The sequence below is a fragment of the Phyllobates terribilis genome, unplaced genomic scaffold (assembly GCF_046119375.1).
Source record: "Phyllobates terribilis strain yellow unplaced genomic scaffold, ASM4611937v1 Scaffold_5__5_contigs__length_657084704, whole genome shotgun sequence".
Classification (NCBI taxonomy): domain Eukaryota; kingdom Metazoa; phylum Chordata; class Amphibia; order Anura; family Dendrobatidae; genus Phyllobates; species Phyllobates terribilis.
In genome coordinates, this window is record NW_027362765.1 from 573,552,610 (window position 1) to 573,573,315 (window position 20,706).

The 20,706-nt window shown below is 41.3% G+C and overlaps 1 protein-coding gene across 1 annotated transcript in view; it reads left to right on the forward strand.

The window, feature by feature from the left end:
• Positions 1–19,306, forward strand: part of GPRIN2 (G protein regulated inducer of neurite outgrowth 2) — an 83,182-nt gene extending 63,876 nt beyond the window's left edge. The window contains exon 2 of the mRNA XM_073681452.1: positions 15,283–19,306. Within this exon, the coding sequence (XP_073537553.1) occupies positions 15,305–17,113 (1,809 nt within the window). The 5' untranslated portion in view covers positions 15,283–15,304 and the 3' untranslated portion in view covers positions 17,114–19,306. The remainder of the gene's footprint in view (positions 1–15,282) is intronic.
• Positions 19,307–20,706: the final 1,400 nt, after the last annotated feature.

A 20,706-nucleotide genomic window follows, 5' to 3' on the forward strand; every position in this document is an offset into this window, starting at 1 on the left:
GGAGGATGAGGAGCTAGAAGCAAGCACACATATTCTGCTGCACGTTCTCTTGAAACATAAGCTAAACTTTCAAGATAATAACTTAATTAAAACTCTTGGTAAATATGGCTTTATGATAGAAAATGAAAGATTGTTTTTACAGTCAATTAATATTTTAAATTATTGAACTTCTATTAATGCCTGATATATTTCACAACAAGCAAAATACCCTAGAAAATGCCACATTTTTTTTTTCTAAACATGTGTATATGTGAAAGTAGTGTAGTGTGTATGTGTCAACATAATCCCCTGCTGTCACCTTCTCTGGTATCCAGTGCTTTTCCTCTACTCTTCTAAGTGACATCATCGCACTTCAGACTATCCGGCTCACTCTTTGTGAGCCGGAAGTGTCTTTTACAATGTAACCCTATGGAGCCACTCCTGGTTCATGCAAAGTGCAGTATGGAGAGTGTACAGAGTGGTGACATCAATCCGAAGAGGAGCAGAACAGCGCTGGATCCCGGAGAGGTCAGCGATCAGTGAGTATATTAACACATTCACATTACACACCCTACACATATACACACATTTATTTAAAAAAAATCTTTATGGGAGTGCTTCTGAGGAGGGCCACTGGGGAGGCGTCAGATGTTGTAGAAGGGCCAGCTGCGGTGTGTAGCCTCACTGACAGCAGATAATGATGTCACGGTAGCTGAAGTGGCTCAACGCTTCCCTCGTGTCCACAACAATTTCAAAAGTGGGAGGTGGCACTTGTGGATGGTATAGGACCCCCCGGGGACACTCCTGTAGCGGTGGTGTCTGGGTGCAGGTTTTGGAGTGCCCGTGATGTTTGTGCAATCTCAAGCAGCCAGACATACAGGTGAACATGGAAACATAACAATTTTACTGAATGAGGTAACAGGGTACAGTCTCTCTTAAAGGCAAAGTTCACAGTATATTGTGCATATGAAAGTACTGGTTTTCTCTTCATGAGACAAGCACTGTTATGGAGTCTCAGGGTGGCTGGAGCAGAGTTCTCTTCACTTGCTTGTACAGGAAATGCTATGCACAGTCCAAGAAATATTACACTGATGGAGGGACCTTCACAGATTGGCTCTCTGTGGAAACACACTAAAGTGTGGATGTACTCACAGTTTTTATCCCACAGTTCCCTCTTGCAGGGGGTAGGTTTAAGCAAAGTCGGTTGGGTGGCAGCCACGTGGATCTGGTCCTGGCTAAAAGTGATCAGGATAACCAGAAAGCAGGAGCAGTGGCGTATCACCAATGGCGGCAGGCCACATGACTGCTATGGGGCCCGTGATGTGAGGGGGCCCCATAACAGTCCAAGGGAGGACATACCACCCACCGGTGCAGCTGCTCCCCGCACGCAGCGGGCATGGAGTGATCCCTGCAGCTCTGCTGCTGACAGGAGTAAAATGGCAGCGGAGCTGGAGGGATCCATTCCCTGCTTCCTCCTTGACACAGACGCACACAGCTTGATGACATCATCATGCAGCGCTCGCCTGGGTCAGGAAGAAAGTTGCCAGCAACTAGGAGAATGCTGCAGGAGAGCGTGCTGAGAGGTAAGTTTTTTTTTGTTTTCTTTTACATAAAACGCTGGGGGGAGGAACAGGAGAATGAGGGGAGGTGGGGGAGAGCAATGGTGGGGCTGGGGAGAGCAATGAGGGGGATGGGGAGAGAAATGATGGGGATGATGAGGCTGGGGAGAGCAATGATGGGGATGTGGTGCTGGGGAGAGCAATGATGGGGCTGGGGGAGCAATGATGGGGATGATGGGGCTGGGGAGAGCAATGATGGGGATGTGGGGCTGGGGAGAGCAATGTTAGGGCTGATGGAGCTGGGGAGAGCAATGATGGGGATGGTGGGGCTGGGGAGAGCAATGATGGGGATGGTGGCGATGGAGAGAGCAATGATGGGGATGGTGGTGCTGGGGAGAGCAATGATGGGGCTAATGGAGCTGGGGAGAGCAATGATAGGGATGGTGGGACTAGGGAGAGCAATGATGGGGATGGTGGCGATGGGGAGAGCAATGATGGGGCTGAGGAGATTAATGATGTGGATGGTGGGGCTGGGGAGAGCAATAATGGGGCTGATGGCGCTCGGGAGAGAAATGATGGGGATGGTGGGGCTGGGGAGAGCAATGATGGGGCTGATGGAGCTGGGGAGAGCAATTATGGGGATGGTGGGGCTGGGGAGAGAAATGATGGGGCTGATGGAGCTGGAGAGAGCAATGATGGTGATGGTGGGGCTGGGGAAAGCAATGATGGGGCTGATGGGGCTGGGGAGAGCAATTATGGGGATGGTGGGGCTGGGGAGAGCAATGATGGGGATGGTGGGGCTGGGGAGAGCAATGATGGGGCTGGGGGAGAGCAATGATGGGGATGGTGGGACTGGGGAGAGCAATGATGGAGATGGTGGCAATGGAGAGAGCAATTATGGGGATGGTGAGGCTGGGGAGAGCAATGATGGGCTGATGGAGCTGGGGAGAGCAATGATGGGGATGGTGGGGCTGGGGAAAGCAATGAGGGGGCTGATGGAGCTGGGGAGAGCAATGATGGGGATGGTGGGGCTGGGGAGAGCAATGATGGGGATGGTGGGGCTGGGGAAAGCAATGATGGGGATGCTGGGACTAGGGAGAGCAATGATGGGGATGGTGGCAATGGGGAGAGCAATGATGGGGCTGGAGAGAGCAATGATGGGGGATTGGGGAGAGCAATGATGGGGGTATCACTTTGCTTGTACTTCAAAGCCTTGTATATTTTCCGTGTGCACATAGCCTTACAGTTAATTGGGGAGAGTCACAGAGACTGAATAATTTATATTATTGGGTGGCAGAGATTATAGTTAATGGGGGGCACAGTGCTGCTGATCACTTTGTGTTTTGATTACTAAGTGGCTAATAGTATATTAATGGTGGGGTACATATCTGTATTCAGGGGCGCAGTGTGGGGGAGACACAAGTATATATACAATATATGTGACCTTGTTATTTTTAGGGCTGTACTGATCATTGTGACAAGATGAGTCGTGGCTGGGAGATGTCACCATGAAGGTCTGACTGGATGGGGAAGAAGCAGCAGAAACTGACTCTGATCAGATGAGATGTTAGCGGTAAGTTCCTGGATGTAAATATTATTCTGTATCTGCACTGTGTGACTTGGAGTGATAATGTTATCTGTAATATCACTTAGAGTGCATTCTCACATTTGTGTGAAATGTCCGTGTGCTGCCAGAATTTTTTATCGCATGGTCCATGGACTCGTAGAGTTTTATAGATACATAACACATCCATGAAAATCACGGATCTGAGAAAGAGATCTGTGAGGATCAGAATAGGACATGCTCAATGCGTCTGTAAAAGTGGGCAGCACACCGACACTACACACAGATGCAGGAATGTAGCCGTATTATGTATAGCATACTCAGTATATAGTGTATTCACTTATTATGTATAGCGCCGTCCTTAGTTATATAGTTTCACCTTTTTTTATGTATAACACCCTCCCTTATTACGTATCATCCTCTCTAGCTCTAAGGGGTCACAGTTGGGGGATCATACTGTGTTGGGGTCACCATACTTTGCCTTGGGAGTTGAGGTGGGGTACAGTAGGGACATTATACTGCGCATGTGGAGGAATTCACCATGGGGGTATCATACTGTGTTTCGGGGACACTTTTGTTGGCATGACACTTTATGGGGCAATGAAAGAGGGATCTGGGACTACAGCAGGGGAAAAATTACTATGTAACAGATGGAAAGTTGTGAGATCTGCTCTTGTGTGACCACGACAATTATTTACATTTTTTTTTTTGGGGGGGGGCCCAACTTCTGCTATGGGGCTCCATGATTCTTATGTACGCCCCTGAGCAGGAGAGTCCATGTACAGCATTCTCTCTCCTGACTGGAAGAGGCTTCACTCTTTTTGTGAAGGAGATTATGCGAGGAAAAATGTCCCCTCAGTGTAGACTGGCATTGAAAACTCTTGTCTGAGAGAATAATGTCTCTCCTATATGTTCCTTAGGCAGTTGGAACCGCCCACAACTGGTTTGTACCAGAGTTCAGTCAGAGTGAGGCCCAGAGCTGGGAGGCTCCTCCCAGCCATTGCTATGGCAGCTTGTTGTGAGGAGAATAATCATTACTTCATATACACACATTGGCCAGTAGATGGCAGGAAAATACAATTTACAATGCAATGTATTATATCCCCTAACTCAGTGCACACATTGGAACAAATCCACTACCACACTACAACTGTCTCATTTAGCAGTAGTAGAATGGGTACCGGGATGCCTCACTTCATTAAGGAAAGAGGAGCTCTGTGCACGCTATGCAACAATATACAAGTTAAAGAGTGACACATTTATTTATTTCATTTTTAAACTAGAAATTATCGTATTTTACTGCATCCATGGAAAAAATGCTTAAGTGATCTTTAACAAACCCATATAGATCAGTACTCCATATCCTATGTATAGGTCATCTATATGGTGTGACTGGACAACCCCTTTAACTTGTATAGATACATTGTGCATGTCAACTGCTATTCAAAGTTAAACTGTAAGCATCGGATGATAGCTAGTTGATGGGAATTGGATTGAGTAAAAGAACAGTGGGGCACACTTCTGAAATGCAGATCACAACAGTTTTTGTCAGAGAAAATGGTACAAAATATATTGTTAGCTGATATGATTATTTTAGTATAATAGATTTGTATAATTTATTCATTTATACTTGACAGCATAAAATACACCAAGCATACTTGCATGTTAAATAGTAACTGAAATATCACTTGGACTATTGGATGTGGAATTTTTCGATTGTGGCATTTGTTTCTGACAGAAGGGTTGTACATTAATCTGAATGACTACCATATAATAATATATGGCTAATGGCAACTTCTTAAAAGTGAAGAGATGACCCCATTAAAGCAGAAACTACTGTACATGTTTTCAGTTTCTATAATGAAATGGCTACTTTTGCTTTCTGAAAATGTCACACCTCTCCATGCGGCCATCCTCAAAGCTGCTAATTATGCTGATTTTTGTTAAAATCGGAGAAACTAGCTGCATACATTGTCACTGATGTTACTAAAGTACAGCTGCTAACAAGGTCAGATTTTCCATAAAGCCAACCTAGGCCATGGCCTAGGGCGCAGCAGTCAGAGGGGTGTGCATACAGAAGAAATAACAACCAAATATTTACAAATTTTCAGTATTATTTTGAAAAAAGCCAAATAAAATGCTGTTTTTTAAATTTACATCCATATTCATTAAATAAATTGAGCTGAACATTTATGATGCCAATCTCTACAGCTTGCGCTGCCTAGCTCAATCAAAGGCAAAAAGCATTTGCTAGCTCTCTCTGACACACTCAGCCTAAACCATGCGTTGAAGCAGATTTAACAAGATCTGTCGACTTCAGTGAAATAATTTAAACCTTTTTATGGACAAAAGCATGAAGGAAGAAATTCTAGTAGGTACTATGAGTCTCATGCGAGTCAAAAATTGAAAAAGTGGCTTATTTAATACTAAAGTCCCACACTTTAATAGCTGCTTAGCAGTTGCTCCCACTAACTAGTTATAGTCCATACAAAACAGAAAACGGCACAACAAGTTGTTTTTCTTCAGAATTTATCCAAAAAATATTTCATCCAGTATATATATACAAGTAATAGAAATAACTTTGCAGTATATTCACCACTGTGAACAAATCATCCAGACTGCGGTACGGGCTTGAGCAAGCTTCTGACATGCAGACAGATTCTGGGTGTGGGTGATGATTTTGTTAACCAGTTGAAGAAAAGGCAATAGCTGGGGGCTGATGTTTATAGCGTGGGCTATTAATATCAGCTCACAGCTGTTTTCTTAGTCTTTACTGGTTATTAATATGGGTGGACTCCCCCAAAAAAAAAACGTGGGGTCCCCCTATTTTTAATAACCTGAACTTTTTCACGCTGTGAGCACTGATGTCACTAAGGTGACCGGAGTTCATCGGCCATGAACTCCGCTCACCTTATTGACGTCACTGCTCGGCACTGATGCTGCACTCTCACACACAGCTCAATGTCTCCTGGATGCTAGGCTGAACGGTTGTATCATGCCACTGTTCAGCAAGGTATTCAGATGTAGCTGAGTTGGGCTCATTGCGGGACAAATGGATTATCGGCAGACAGGTGAGAAATATGGAGTTTTATTAGTTTTTATTTTACATTAATAAATGGGTAAAAGAGGGTGAGGAGTGTTTTTTTTTTTTCAAATAAAAAAGTCTCTGTTTATTTCAAATGGACTTCACTCTGTCTGTGACTTTATTACATTTGACTATGGGGTTAGTAATGGGGGTGTCTTATAGACGCCTCTCCAATACTAACCCCCGGGGCTTGAGGTCAGCGGCCATAAAACAGGGCAAGCAGGAAGAGCGGAGGGTAAGCGCCACAATTGGCGCATCTGATGGATGCGCCATTTCTGGGGCAGCTATGGGCTGATGTTCTTAGTTTGGGAGAGGGCCAATATCCATGACACCTTCCTATGCTATTATATCTGCCTATCTCACAGATTATCAAAAAATTTAGTGTAAGAAAAACAAGAAGTTCACCGACTCGAACACCATATAATGATTCTATAACTTTAAAACATCACTTTTAATAGAATTACTTAAAAGTAAATAATCAAAAAAACTATAAACACACTGCCAAAATGTTTATCCAATACTCATATAGGCAGGTACAGGTACATAGATATATTGTCATCACTACCGGGTCGGAGATGATGGAACGCAAATGCGTTCCAAAGCGTAAATACGCATTTAAGAGGTGGAACACAGTGCTGAGGACATGTTATATGATTATCTAGCACACTTTGGGTACAATACTAGGGAAGTGCATCACAGGTGCATCCGCATCCCATCTAAGAGAGTGTCAAATATGAATTCTGGTATCTCTTATAGAATCAATTACTCCAGAATGTGTTATTAAGAATAAAAATAATATACAATTTTACTTTTATTCATCTATATCTATCTAAGGCGCACGCGCGTTGTGAGGCGCTTCATAACTGTGACCATCTCCAAAGCGGAAGTGACAGAGATCCATCTAACCAGGGCACAGGCGCGACGTGAGACGCTTTTACGCTCCACCACCATAAACTAAGCCCCGTACCTTAAATGAGGGACACAGCACCTCAGTTTTTTTGAGATGAGATGGGGAAACATGATTAGGAGCACATGCACTCCTTCCCATATAGGTGTCACATTTAGGCAGTGCGTTCTGCAGGAACAACATAGGGAGTTCATAGGTCAAGGGATAATGAGGTATGAAGCACATTTGCATTCCACCTCAGACACAGGAAGTGTAATTAAAGGAAGTATAAAAGGAAGTATGTTTAGCAGGAGCAACGGTGTCTGATTTTCTATCCTGAGGTGGATGAGAAAGGACATTGTCCCCCCCCCCCCATCATGGTTATATCTATAAGCTAAGTCCATGATTTTGGTTGGTCTTTGTGTGTTTGTTCACATGTTAACTGAATGTATGCTCTCCTGATGAACCCAATTGATGGGGAAACGCGTCGAGTTAATTAACATACTGTCTATATTTTGGGTATGGTGATGGGTTGCTATTATGCAATTGTTATTACATCTTGTTGGGCTAAGTGAAATATTTTGATTATATCTTGTATCATACAATCTAGTGATTTTTAGAGAACCATGTGCCAGGAGTTGACATACCTTTGGGCTAAATGCAATACTTATAATATGATCATGGTATTTTTCAATTGATGTTTATTTACAACTAAGTGATATTTAATCCAGTGTGCATTTGGGATATACACATCTGGAGTAAGAGATAAAATGGTTCTTGTATACTCTTTATATTCATCAGTAATATTGGACTAACACCGTACAATTACCGATTTTTTGGGGGCTAAGTGCAATATTTTGATTATATCCTGTTTTTGCATATCATTTTTTATAACTGAGTGATCACTGGATAATTATAGGTCAGATCATGACAAATTTTTGTACTCAGCACAATATCTGTCTGAACTAAGAGATTAATCATTTTTGCACTCTATGTGTTTATTAGATGCATCTGACTAATATTGCACGAATATATGCATGAATTGGTAACCTATCTTCATATGATATGAGGGTACCATAATTATATCAATGGCTTCACCTCTAGTTATTGTTGGATATTAGCAAAATTTTTGTGTACTTTGAACTGTCCATTTTTCTTTTGTTTCTCTCCTGTCTCAGGGCCTACCAGGGTAAGACAGGGAGAGTCGACGTTGAGTGGAGGCGCAGGTGTAGGGTGCCAACCTCCGTGGCAAGGTAGGGTGTTAGTAAGGGGTTGTCTAGGGTTATCTTTCCTGCTAACTGATACAGTGCCTACAAGTAGTATTCAACCCCCTGCAGATATAGCTGGTTTGATAAGATGCAAATAAGTTAGAGCCTTCAAACTGCAAACGAGAGTGGGTTTTATGAACAGAAGCATAAATCTTACAAACCAAAAAGTTATGTTGCTCAGTTGAATTTTATTAAATTTTAAACATAAAAGTGTGGGTCAATTATTATGCAACCCCTATGTTTAATATTTTGTGGAATAACCCTTGTTTGCAATTACAGCTAATAATCGTCTTTTATAAGACCTGATCAGGCCGGCACAGGTCTGTGGAGTTATCTTGGCCCACTCCTCCATGCAGATCTTCTCCAAGTTATCTAGGTTCTTTGGGTGTCTCATGTGGACTTTATTCTTGAGCTCCTTCCACAAGTTTTCAATTGGGTTAAGGTCAGGAGACTGACTAGGCCACTCCAACACCTTGACTTTTTCCCTCTTGAACCAGGCCTTGGTTTTCTTGGCTGTGTGCTTTGGGTCGTTGTCTTGTTGGAAGATGAAATTACGACCCATCTTAAGATCCTTGATGGAGGAGCGGAGGTTCTTGGCCAAAATCTCCAGGTAGGCCGTGCTATCCATCTTCCCATGGATGCGGACCAGATGGCCAGGCCCCTTGGCTGAGAAACAGCCCCACAGCATGATGCTGCCACCACCATGCTTGACTGTAGGGATGGTATTCTTGGGGTCGTATGCAGTGCCATCCAGTCTCCAAACGTCACGTGTGTGGTTGGCACCAAAGATCTCGATCTTGGTCTCATCAGACCATAGAACCTTGAACCAGTCTGTCTCAGAGTCCTCCAAGTGATCATGAGCAAACTGTAGACGAGCCTTGACATGATGCTTTGAAAGTAAAGGTACCATACAGGCTCGTCTGGAACGGAGACCATTGCGGTGGAGTACGTTACTTATGGTATTGACTGAAACCAATGTCCCCACTGCCATGAGATCTTCCCGGAGCTCCTTCCTTGTTGTCCTTGGGTTAGCCTTGACTCTTCGGACAAGCCTGGCCTCGGCACGGGAGGACACTTTCAAAGGCTGTCCAGGCCGTGGAAGGCTAACAGTAGTTCCATAAGCCTTCCACTTACGGATGATGCTCCCAACAGTGGAGACAGGTAGGCCCGACTCCTTGGAAAGGGTTTTGTACCCCTTGCCAGCCTTGTGACCCTCCACGATCTTGTCTCTGATGGCCTTGGAATGCTCCTTTGTCTTTCCCATGTTGACCATGTCTGAGTGCTGTTCACAAGTTTGGGGAGGGTCTTAAATAGTCAGAAAAGGCTGGCAAAAGAGATCTTTAATCCACACATGTGAAGCTCATTATTCTTGGTGCCTGAACTACTTCTTAATACTTTAGGGGGACCAAACAGAATTCTTGTGGTTTGAGGGGTTGAATAATAAATGACACTCTGAATTAACTTTTAACGTTTTAAAAAAAAAAAAAAAAAATTTGCTGCAGTGCATTTCCCACTTCCAGGCTGATCTACAGTACAAATGTCACAATGCCAAGTTAATTCCACATGTGTCAACCAGCTAAATCTGCAGGGGGTTGAACACTACTTGTAGGCACTGTATATATAACCTTTTTATTCAGTCTACTATTTATAGAGATTTAGGGATTAAACCTTGTCACATCACTAGTGGTGACTTTGCCAATTATTGACAAAGGTTTTTCCTGTATTGAAGATTAAGTTTCCTTTGAACCTTTTCATATAGTTCTGACTATCTAGTCCTCTCTGTAGGGCCCTACAGGGTCAGACAGGGACAGCCGATGTCCAAGAGGGAGACAAAAAGGGCGTGGGGTGGAAAAGCGCAGTGCTTGTGTGAACCTGTATGGAAGTAGAATATGCGTGCAGATACAGTGGTCTGCTCACCTGAGTGGGTTGTGCAGACCGCACAACCCAGGTTAAACAGCTGCTGGCGCTGATAGCGCTGCCACGATGCCTTCAGCGTCTCCTCTGGGTTAGCAGATGGAGCTTCCAATCACGTGATTCCAGGTGGGGTCACGTGGTTGATGACATCATTGCAGGTCCTACAGGTCCTGCAGCTGAAATTGTATCCAGTTCTCCGCAGCCTCGAGCCACAACTCCCAAGGGAAAAGTGAACAGTGTGCAAATTGAAGTGGTCAGTGGGGCGCTAGAAGCTGGATAAGGTGCTGGAAAAGGATAAAACAAACCTCTTTATTGAAGTTCTGATGCCCAAACGCGTTTCTGCAGCGGTCTGCTGCCTTCATCAGGTGGATGCAGACCGCTGCAGAAACGCGTTTGGGCATTAGAGCTTCAATAAAGAGGTTTGTTTTATCCTTTTCCAGCGCCTTATCCAGTTTCTTGCACCCCACTGACCACTTCAATTTGCACGATGTCCAAGAGGGGGCACCACTGCGCAGGTCTAGGGTGCCAACCGCCGCAGCACGGAAGGGTGACATTAGTATTACCATAGGGCTATGATTCCATACCTGCCTATATGAGTTTTGAATAAACATTTTGGCAGTGTGTGTATAGATTATTTTATTATATACTTATAAGTAATTCTATTAAAAGTGATGTTTTAAAGTTTTAGAATCATCATATGGTGTTCGACACGGTGAACTTATTAATATCTGCCTAGCCTTTGCTGGTTATTAAAAATAGGGGACCCCACGCCATTTTTTTGTGGGGTCACCGCTTGTTAATAACCAGTAAATGCTCAGTAGACAGCTGTGAGCTGATATTAATAGCCTAGGAAGCTCCATGTTTATTACCCCCTTTCCAGACTATAAACGTCAGCACCCAGCTGTTCGCTTTCCCTCAGCTGGTTAAAAATAATATGGGGGACCTCACACCATTTTTTTCTTTTATTCTATCTATATTCTATTCTGACGGTTCACGCTCTGATTTTACTGTACTCAGCTGATGAAATGTCATGTTTCCTATGAGATGGGTAGGTAAAAATCGGACGGTACACGCAGGGTCTGTATGCCGTGCAATTTTTTTCTCGCTCCCATTGACTTGCATTGGCGAGTCTCGTTCGATATTCGCGGCCACTCCAATCCAAGCTGAGAAAAAAATCGCAGATGAGCACTGAATCATTGAATAACAATAGTCAGAGTGCAATCCGATTTTTTTATCTGATTGCATTTGTCCGTTTAAACGCAGATGAGTACGAGCCCTAAGGCTGCAATTCATCAAAGTGATTTTGCTAGATTTCTGGAGTAAAATACGTTGAAAAGTTGCAAAAGAGCTGAGAGAGGCTGAGCAAATCAGGACAGAGGCAACCTATTTTTCACTGATTGCATGAACCTACTATTAGGCCTCATTCAGACATCTTATTTGCTCAAGTACGAGAAAAATGGACCGATCACTGTTCAACAAGGTTTTTGTTTTCTGGATGAAATTGGGTGAATCTTATCGCAATTGTCATGCTGATTTCAGAAATAACTTCAGAATTGCTCTATCACGTAAGATTTTTGAGAAAAATGCAATCATATGTATGCATTGAATACTGTCAAATTCGTAGTGGCATGTGATATTCCGAATGCAAAAGTCAGCAACAGTGATCAAGTTTAGAAATGTTTTGCCATTGATCTTCATTTATAATCACTGTCCGATGATTCACGGACAAGATTCCAACAATAGTCACCCAGCATCGAGGGACTCCACCTCCCCTGGTACCATTTCTCCATCTGGGAAATGTCTTGATGAAACCTTTCACCATGTTCATCACTTACAGCCCTGAGGTTTGGTGGGAAAAAGTCAATGTGTGAATGAAGGAAATGTATTTTAAGTGACATGTTGCACTTCATTGACTTGTAAGCCTGAAGAAGACTTTCAACCTGTTCTTCGATAGGTATCAAAGGTTAGACATTGCCATTGTGTAGCAAGACAGCCTTCAAACTTAAGACTAATGAATCAATGAACAGTCGCCATTCCCTTGGGTCATGTTCAACTCCAAGGACAGAAAACAATCCAGTAATATCACTGCAAAAAGTGAGACTGTCAGCTTAACTGAAATATTTGGTCAAATCTTCATGTCAACTGTGAAATACTGAAATTTTTATACCTGGCTGCAACAGATTCCACCCTTGCAACCTTGATCCAAGAAGTTCTGCCTGACTCTTTGATAAACCCAAATCTCTGACCAGATCGTTGAGTCTTGCTTGAGATATTAAACATAGAGCAGTTAATATTGATGGTTCGAAATCTGAATCAGCAGCAACTTCCATCTTTAATGAATCAACCATCATTTCATAGTCATCTTCTATTCTCCACATCGGCAGTGGTTTTGGAACTGGCAGACTTTCATCGTGCGCCACTGGTCTAATTGCAGAAGCAAGGTTGGGAAATTCAATAAACCTCCTGTTCTTAGAAGACAAACTGGATACATTCATCATGCAGAAGTAACAATCGGTTATATGGTCCTTCTGCTCCCTCCAGATCATTGGAATGGCAAACGGCATCGATGATCGCACACCCTTCAGCCAAGACCTCAAACTTGTAGTGCAAGATGAGCAGCATATACGAGGAGCCCATGCTCTGTCTTGGTCACCAATTTTGCATCCAAAATATAACTCATACGCCGTCTTAACAGCTGCAGTTATACTCCTTTTCTGGGCTTTAAGGGTATAATCTCCACATATATAACAAAAGAGGTCACTGTTATTGCGACATTGACGCGACATTCTGCAATTCATTACCTATTAAACAGTTTTGCTCCTTATGAAATTTTCTGCAAAACAGAGGAAACACATGAAGACTACAGAGTTGTTACTGCTGCTATTATATAATGCTACTTGGAAATAGACCAAAGTCTGACAGTTGTGTCTGGGCATGCCTGAGAGTGCACAACTAATGCAATGCATGATTGGACAGGGCTTAAGTGCTGTATATTATAATAAAGAGAGTCCATATTATGAATTTCATTGGTTATTTCTACCATAAATACACTTCTGAAATAAAAAGTTTAAATATAAGTGCTAATTTATTATGCACTACGTACAGTCCTTATTATAATCGTAAAATGAAAATTTCTCGGAAATGGTACGTGCTACAGAAATTCTGATTATATTTCTGATATCAGCACCTCAATATACATAAAGACAACATATTTTAAAACAGGCAACGGAAAAAAAATTAAAATTTGTTGACCAGTGATTGGAGCCAGCAGAATCTATTGGCTCCTACCAGGTATATGTGATGAGATGAGTTTGATAAGCGTGTGGTCCGTGTGTCATCAGTTTTGCTCGTATGTGGAAAAAAAATGTCTTCACCTTCTTTTTGATAGTCAGTGAAAATCGGACAGCACTCGAATGTCATCCGTATGAGATCCAACGCTCAGATCAAAATCGGACATGTGTCCACGATTTTACGAAAAATCACGGACATGTGAATAGCGCCACAGACTATCATAGGTGCAAGTGCTTTCCGTGAAAACCACGGATAGCACTCATACACGAAAGTCGGGCGTCTGTATGAGGCCTCAATGATATATCGCAGCATAAAATAATCAAGCAGCATTATCTTAATAATGATATCTTCAGACGATGTGGTACAAATTTATAGCCAAACATTGTAAATAAACCAAAAATATAAAGCTGCAAATTCCAGACCCTGAAGTGTTACAAGAAATACAGCTAAAAATCATCTGAATTGGGTTGTTTTAGTGGCAAACACAAGCCCTATTCAAATGAATTTGCAGAAAATTTGTCAGATGTGAATATCCTCTTGTCTACCCAGTAATAAAACCAAAAACCTACATGTACTGTATAAAGTCACTCAGAACCAAAGACTTTGTACTCTAAAATGTCACCCCCCACCTTTAGTATAGTTAGGCTCTTTTATCTTTGTATTTGTGCATTTTATGAAGGTATATTAATTAATTTTCTATTTTTCAATGCCTAGCAACAGAAGATATACAAGCGGGCTGTAATTCTCCTAAATAATTAGTTGGCTTAATCAGATTATTCTGCTTATCAAATCCAACTTTCTCTTCATGCGGCAGAAAATTAAATAGGTCACATCTTATGTCACAAGACAATGGACAATGTGGATAAGCAAAATTGTTGCTTTCATAAAAAGAATTAATGAGAGCAACAGACTTAGGATCAGTCTTACAAGCCAACGGAAGCTTAGCCAAAAATAGTATGCATTAATTCTATATCTCTCCTTGTAATCCTTCTTGCTAGCTCCTAACACATCACTGAAAACCAAGAGCTAAATGCTGCCTGCAAATAATATTCTGCGTCTTGTCTAAACCAATGATTACAATTAAGTTATACCAAATGTCTTATTTCAAAGGAATTTTAGTATTTATGAAGCAAAAGAGGTTTACAAAAATTATTTGTGAACTTCTGTTTAGGAACCACTTTGAATATTTTACAATTTAAAAACTCTATGGCACTGTACTACAGAACAAAACCTCAAAAATAATTAAAAACAAGAAGAAAAAGTCTATATTAATATGGCATTGGGGCTCTGGGTTTGACTGCAATAAAAAACAACATTTGTATGGCATGGGTTTGTCCTCTTCCCATTTACATGGGTTTCCTTTAGGTTCTCTGGTTACCCCTGAAACACAAAAAACATACTGATATGGCCAATTTAACTGGACTCCAGTAAACTGACGTGCAATATAAACCATGGGCCTCATTGTGGACAGTGACTAATGTGAGTAAAGGCAAAAAATATTGATTATATATAAGCAACAGGATATAACAAGAAGAGAAGGAGTGCTTGGTTCCAGAACATGCCAATTTAAGTAGATGACATTCTCCATTTGAGGATGCATTTGTATTTGTGATGCATTGTGAGGTACAAGTTAAGGACAGTTCTCGTTAAAGCATATCATGGTTTTTAATCACCTTGTTTATTGCGACTGATGTTCATATTTTAAATGTATTAATGATTTCATCTTCTTCATGCAGGTGCTGAAGTCCCTTATTTATCATGGCAAGCAGGGACCATAACCTCTCTTCCTCAGTTTGCCAAGAAAGAATTCATGTGTTTTGCCAAAAGAAGACCAACTGTGGCTCCCATTTCCTCTCCAAAAGCTCATCTGCCCTACACAACACTGAAGGTCCACAAAATAAACCAGAGATTCATAAAAGCCTTAACAACATTACTTATGTGGCCAAGTGTAATGAGAACAGTGTGATTCAGAATTCACATAGTTCTGAGTGGTCTTGTAGCATGGATGGTCCTCCTAGTATTAATCCTGTAAAACCTGATGACAATCATCTTTCTGTCAGTCACATTCAAGAAAAAATTCATCCCAAAATTCACCATCTCTCAGATGATTCATCCTTAGCAACAGCAGAGCAAGAAATCAAAAAGATCTTCGCCAGATACAAGGTCTCTGAAAATATTTCCTTACTCGGCCATTCAGAAACTTCTATGTGTAAAGTTGATAGCATGGATAATCTTGACTCACCAGGCATGATAGTCCAGAAGAGTTTTTCAGATTACTCCTGTGGAAGCAGGACCTCAGTGCCTCATTCTATAAGGGGAAATAACACAATCAGTGCCACATATTCCAATCTCTCTGCTTCCAGCAGCATTTCTGGGTCTGGCAGTGATGGCACCTGTACTCTGAGTAATATTACCCAAGACTCTGGGATAGATCATTCTCCATCAAATCTGCAAAACAATTTGATTGATGTATATTCCGACAAGGAACCAAATATTCCATTGAGTCATTTGGACAGCAGTACAATTCAGCACAATATCACTGTGTATACAGTGCCAGGTGCCTATCAACATGGAGTGTTTAGGCATCGAGATTCTCAAAATGTGCTAAAAACTAATGAGTATATGTGTTGTCAGCCATACTATAATATTTCAGGTGTTATGTCTTGTGATGACATCTCAGAAACTAAGTTGTCACCACCAGCTATGATCATTCATAATAGCTGTTCTGTTCATTGCAGCAAGGGCTATGAACCATTGCTAAAAGTAGATGACACAATTGCTGCCTATTGCCATTCTTTGCCCATATCATCTATTCAGTACTCATCTGGACTGGAACATTCACTTGGTGAACCGGTTTCCAGGCACACTCTACCACAGTTCTATTCTCAATTACCACCCCCTAATAAATATTCATTCCCAAAACTAGTATCATCAGTTAGTGAATCTGGACTGGAAACTAAAAAGCTACTTCGATGTGGCCGGCTTGCTTTTCCACCACCTCCTGTTTCCATTGGGGAAAATAATTTGCTCACTTACGATAGAAATACCAGTGATTTGCTACTTAAAACAGTAGAAACACCATTAGATATCTTGGAAATCCCAGACTCAGATGCAAAGACAAAAGATACTTGGACAATGACATCTACGGACTATTTATCACTAGACCATAAACGTTCCCTCAGCCTCAAAGATGCAGAAGTTCAAACTGTGATTGTCATGGAAAGCAAAGCAGTCTCAACCACTTCATTTGTCCATAGCAGTAGTCATTTATTTCCGGATGTTGGTCTAGGAATTAACCTACACTGTCCTCAATCACCAGTGCGAGAAGTTAGATGGGATGATGAAGGAATGACTTGGGAAGTTTATGGAGCTGCAGTAGACCCTGAGGTTCTTGGCTTAGCTATCCAGAAACATTTAGAGATCCAGATAGAACAGAACACTCAGCCATCAGAACAATCAGGAGAAATTGAACAATCAAATAAAGAGAAGAGAAGGTCTATCAGAACTGTTATGCAATCTTTGAGACAGTCCAACTGTTGTGTATGCACCACCACCACTTCAGATTGAAATTTCAGATCGTAAAATAACATTAATTTCAAGTATCTATTATTTGCTCTACACTGGCACTGTTACTTATTACTTGAAATATCTAATATGAAGTGGGAATTGCTCTTGCTTATTTTTATATTATGCATAATTTAGTACCTACAGACTCCTATCAGGCCGGGTTTATACAAGCAGGTTTGGTGCAGTTTTTGATGCAGTTCCTGGAGCCTAATGGACACAGGCACTTAGAATATTGTATATTAGTGGACAGACACTTCGGAGCTTCTTTGTACAGACTTGTTATGTAGGGACATATTCTAGGGGGACATACTTTCCTACATGTGGACTCAGATATAAAATGCTATGACTTTTTTTCTGTTTATTCTGTTCTGAAGTTCAATAGAGTTCCAACGTACCTCTATGGAAATACTATTAGGGCTCCATCCAAACCGGAATCATAATAGAACAGTATGCATCATTACTAAGTCCATATTCAAGGATTGGGGCAGATTTACTTATTCTGGCTAATATATAGACAGTGTGAACTTTGACTAGTTTATTTAACTTTAAACTATTTTTTACCAAAAAAGTTAGTGAATAATGGGGCATCTTAAGCTCCTACTAATCCATGCCCCCTTGTGGAGTATAAAAGGCTTATTAAATGTGGTGCTTCACATACACACTAAACTAGACTTCTTTCTCAATTCCATGTGCACTGCCTCAATGGGCCAAAATTCTGGTATATTTTAATTAGTAAATTTGCCCCATTGTGTTCACGTTGCCTTGTTCTCCACAATTTTAAGCAACATTGTGGCAAAACTGTTTGGCTGTCCATAAATTACATCAAAAACTGGATTCAACACCAAACAATTGACTACACCTACAAAAAATATTTAAAAAATGGCGCATATTTATATATTGTCTGCACGCAATGGGCCTAATTCATCAAAGCTTTCATGTCAGAATTCTGGGGTAAAAGCATTGAAAAGTCGCAAGATATAAGTGCAACTCAGATTTGTGGCAATATTTTGAGGCTTTTGGCGTTTTCATGCCAGCTTCTTCTAGCTTCTATAAAATGGTCAGAGCTGGGGTAAGAAGGGGTGTGGCGGGCTGCGGGACTCCACAGCTCATTTAATTAATGATGAGCTTTTTTGTTCCCTACACCAGAAATCTCACTCCTGAAGTGAGGTACACACCACTCGTCGGAGCTCCTGATTCATGAAGAGGTGTGCACCAATTCATATATCAGGAGCGTGAGACTCCAGCGCATCTCCTCAAGAACAGCATGAACCACTGGTCATGATGAATCAGGCACACTGTCTCTACCTAATTTGTTACTGTTTATCATGTCGTGAGGCCTCATGTTTTCCATTAATTCATTTTTCTATTTTCCGCTGTATAATGGTTCAATAAATGCTTTGAGATGTTAAAGAAAGCTCCATCAAAAGTTGAACCAGGAACTAAAATATAAATCCAACTTTGAGCGAATATATCTTTTATACCAGTTCTATGAACATATATATCACAAGTGCTTTGCTTAGAAAAAGTTTTGGAAAATGCAGTGATCATCAGATACGCAACATGACATTTATGCCATAATTTAGATGTACTGTAATATGGCACAATAAATGGTAAAGATAATATTAACTCTGAAAATATACATAGAAAAAAGGTATAAAGGGTCACATCGAAAGTCAGGAGCTACAATTAGGTTTTTACAAGCATTGGGACCTGTCTGTGTCAGTAGCATTTGTAGCCTCTGTGAGGTTTTCTCTTTTTTATGCTTGGAAATGTCCAGCTCTTGGAAATGTTCTAAATTTGTTTAGGAAATTGTTATACAAGTGTGATCCAACCAGGGAGGTCAGTGAATTCATGTAGGTAACTGGAGCTGATGGCAGGTGTGTACTGAGGGGAAGGCCACAGTGCAGATTTTGTGTAAACATGAAAAACCTCTAAAACTAACAATTTTATTCAGATTATTTTAAAAATACCAAAAACCCATGTCATGAGAAGGTTAAAAAGTTCGTCACTATGTTCAATCAAAAAAATATCCCTCAAGGACTATTTTCAGGTGGGAGATAATAAAAATAGATAACTAGATATGGGCCAAAAGGGTCTTATACACGATAAGATTTCATACATAATAAAGACTTACATTTGCCCTATCACAAAAAGCCTCAACTTATACTGCCTGTCATGGGGGTTGGCACCCTAATATACGGATTTGGTGCCCCCATTCATCGGTGGCTGTCCCTCACTGTCCCTATTAAGCCTTGATAATGTGAGTTATAAACAGGTAATGAGTGACTGCCTACTCTAATACACTTTGCATACTATGCTAATAGATAAATAGAGAAAGTGCAACATGATAGCAGACTTATCTCGCAATTCTGGAAATCGCCTCAACGTGTTTCCCCTTCCTGTAGCTTCATCAGGAGTCCAGATGTACAGAACTCCAGAGAGTCATTAGCATGGATACAGATCGATGAGAGATGAGCAAATTTTGCGTAAACAGGCAAGGTTGTGACAGCACGTTTTCTGATTGAATGTTGTTAGCAAGATCATACCACAAAGATTAAAATGAACTATAACATTTGAGTCATGAGGTGAAAAGAAATGCACGCTTGTTTATGTAAAAACTGCAAAATTATGTCTATAAACTTTATAGCCTCAGTGTTTTTTTTTCTTTTTAGTGTATCTTAACTCAAGTATCTTTTTCAGTCCAAGTACATAGCAAACTGCAAACAGACAGCACAGCAGAGAAATGCTAGAAAACCAGACAAGTGCATGTAAGGCCTCACTCAGTCCCGCCATATTTCATATACATGTTTTATTTGTGTTCTTCATGGATAGAACATGCATCCATTATTGTCTATGGAGCTGTTCACATATCCATATTTTTTGCGGACCATGTGTCATGGAGACATCTCTGTTTTAGATTGGAGTAATGGATTAAAATTAGCAACACAAGTCTATGGATGGGTGGAGATCATTGACAACACATGGATGGCATTTGTGCAGTCATTGATTAATATTGTAATTTATAGGAGAAGCTTTGTCATTTTTTTATCTATATATGAATTAGTGATAAAAAAGTGAAAATTAACACTGACCAAGCGCTGATGAAACACTTATCCAAACCACATTCTACAATGCTGTATATAAGCCCCCGATCCGACCTGCAAGACAAGAGAAAACTTTTATTATACTTACCTGGGGGGTTCCGATGGGTGTCGCTGGTCTTGGTCCAGCGCCTCCTTTCTTCTTGTGATGCTGTCCTCCTTCTTGCTTCGTGTGGACGATGTGTCCCTACAGAATGCTGTATATGGGGGCTGAAAGGTGGTGGCCGTATCTCATATCGGTTAAACCTGGTGACAGGTTCCCTTTAAATAGTAGGCAGCTCCTGCACCCATCCACTATGCGGATGAGTACATGGAGCAAATCATGACTGTAATTTGATAACGTGATGGTTCGGTAAACTTCAGCGCTAGAAAGAGCACAGGCTTTATTTAAACCCCAAGTGAGCCTGTGGTGTTCTCAGGAAGAGTAGGTTGGGGGCAGAATTTAAATGTACCCAGAAATATTGGTAACTATAGGGGTGGAGTCGGACTACC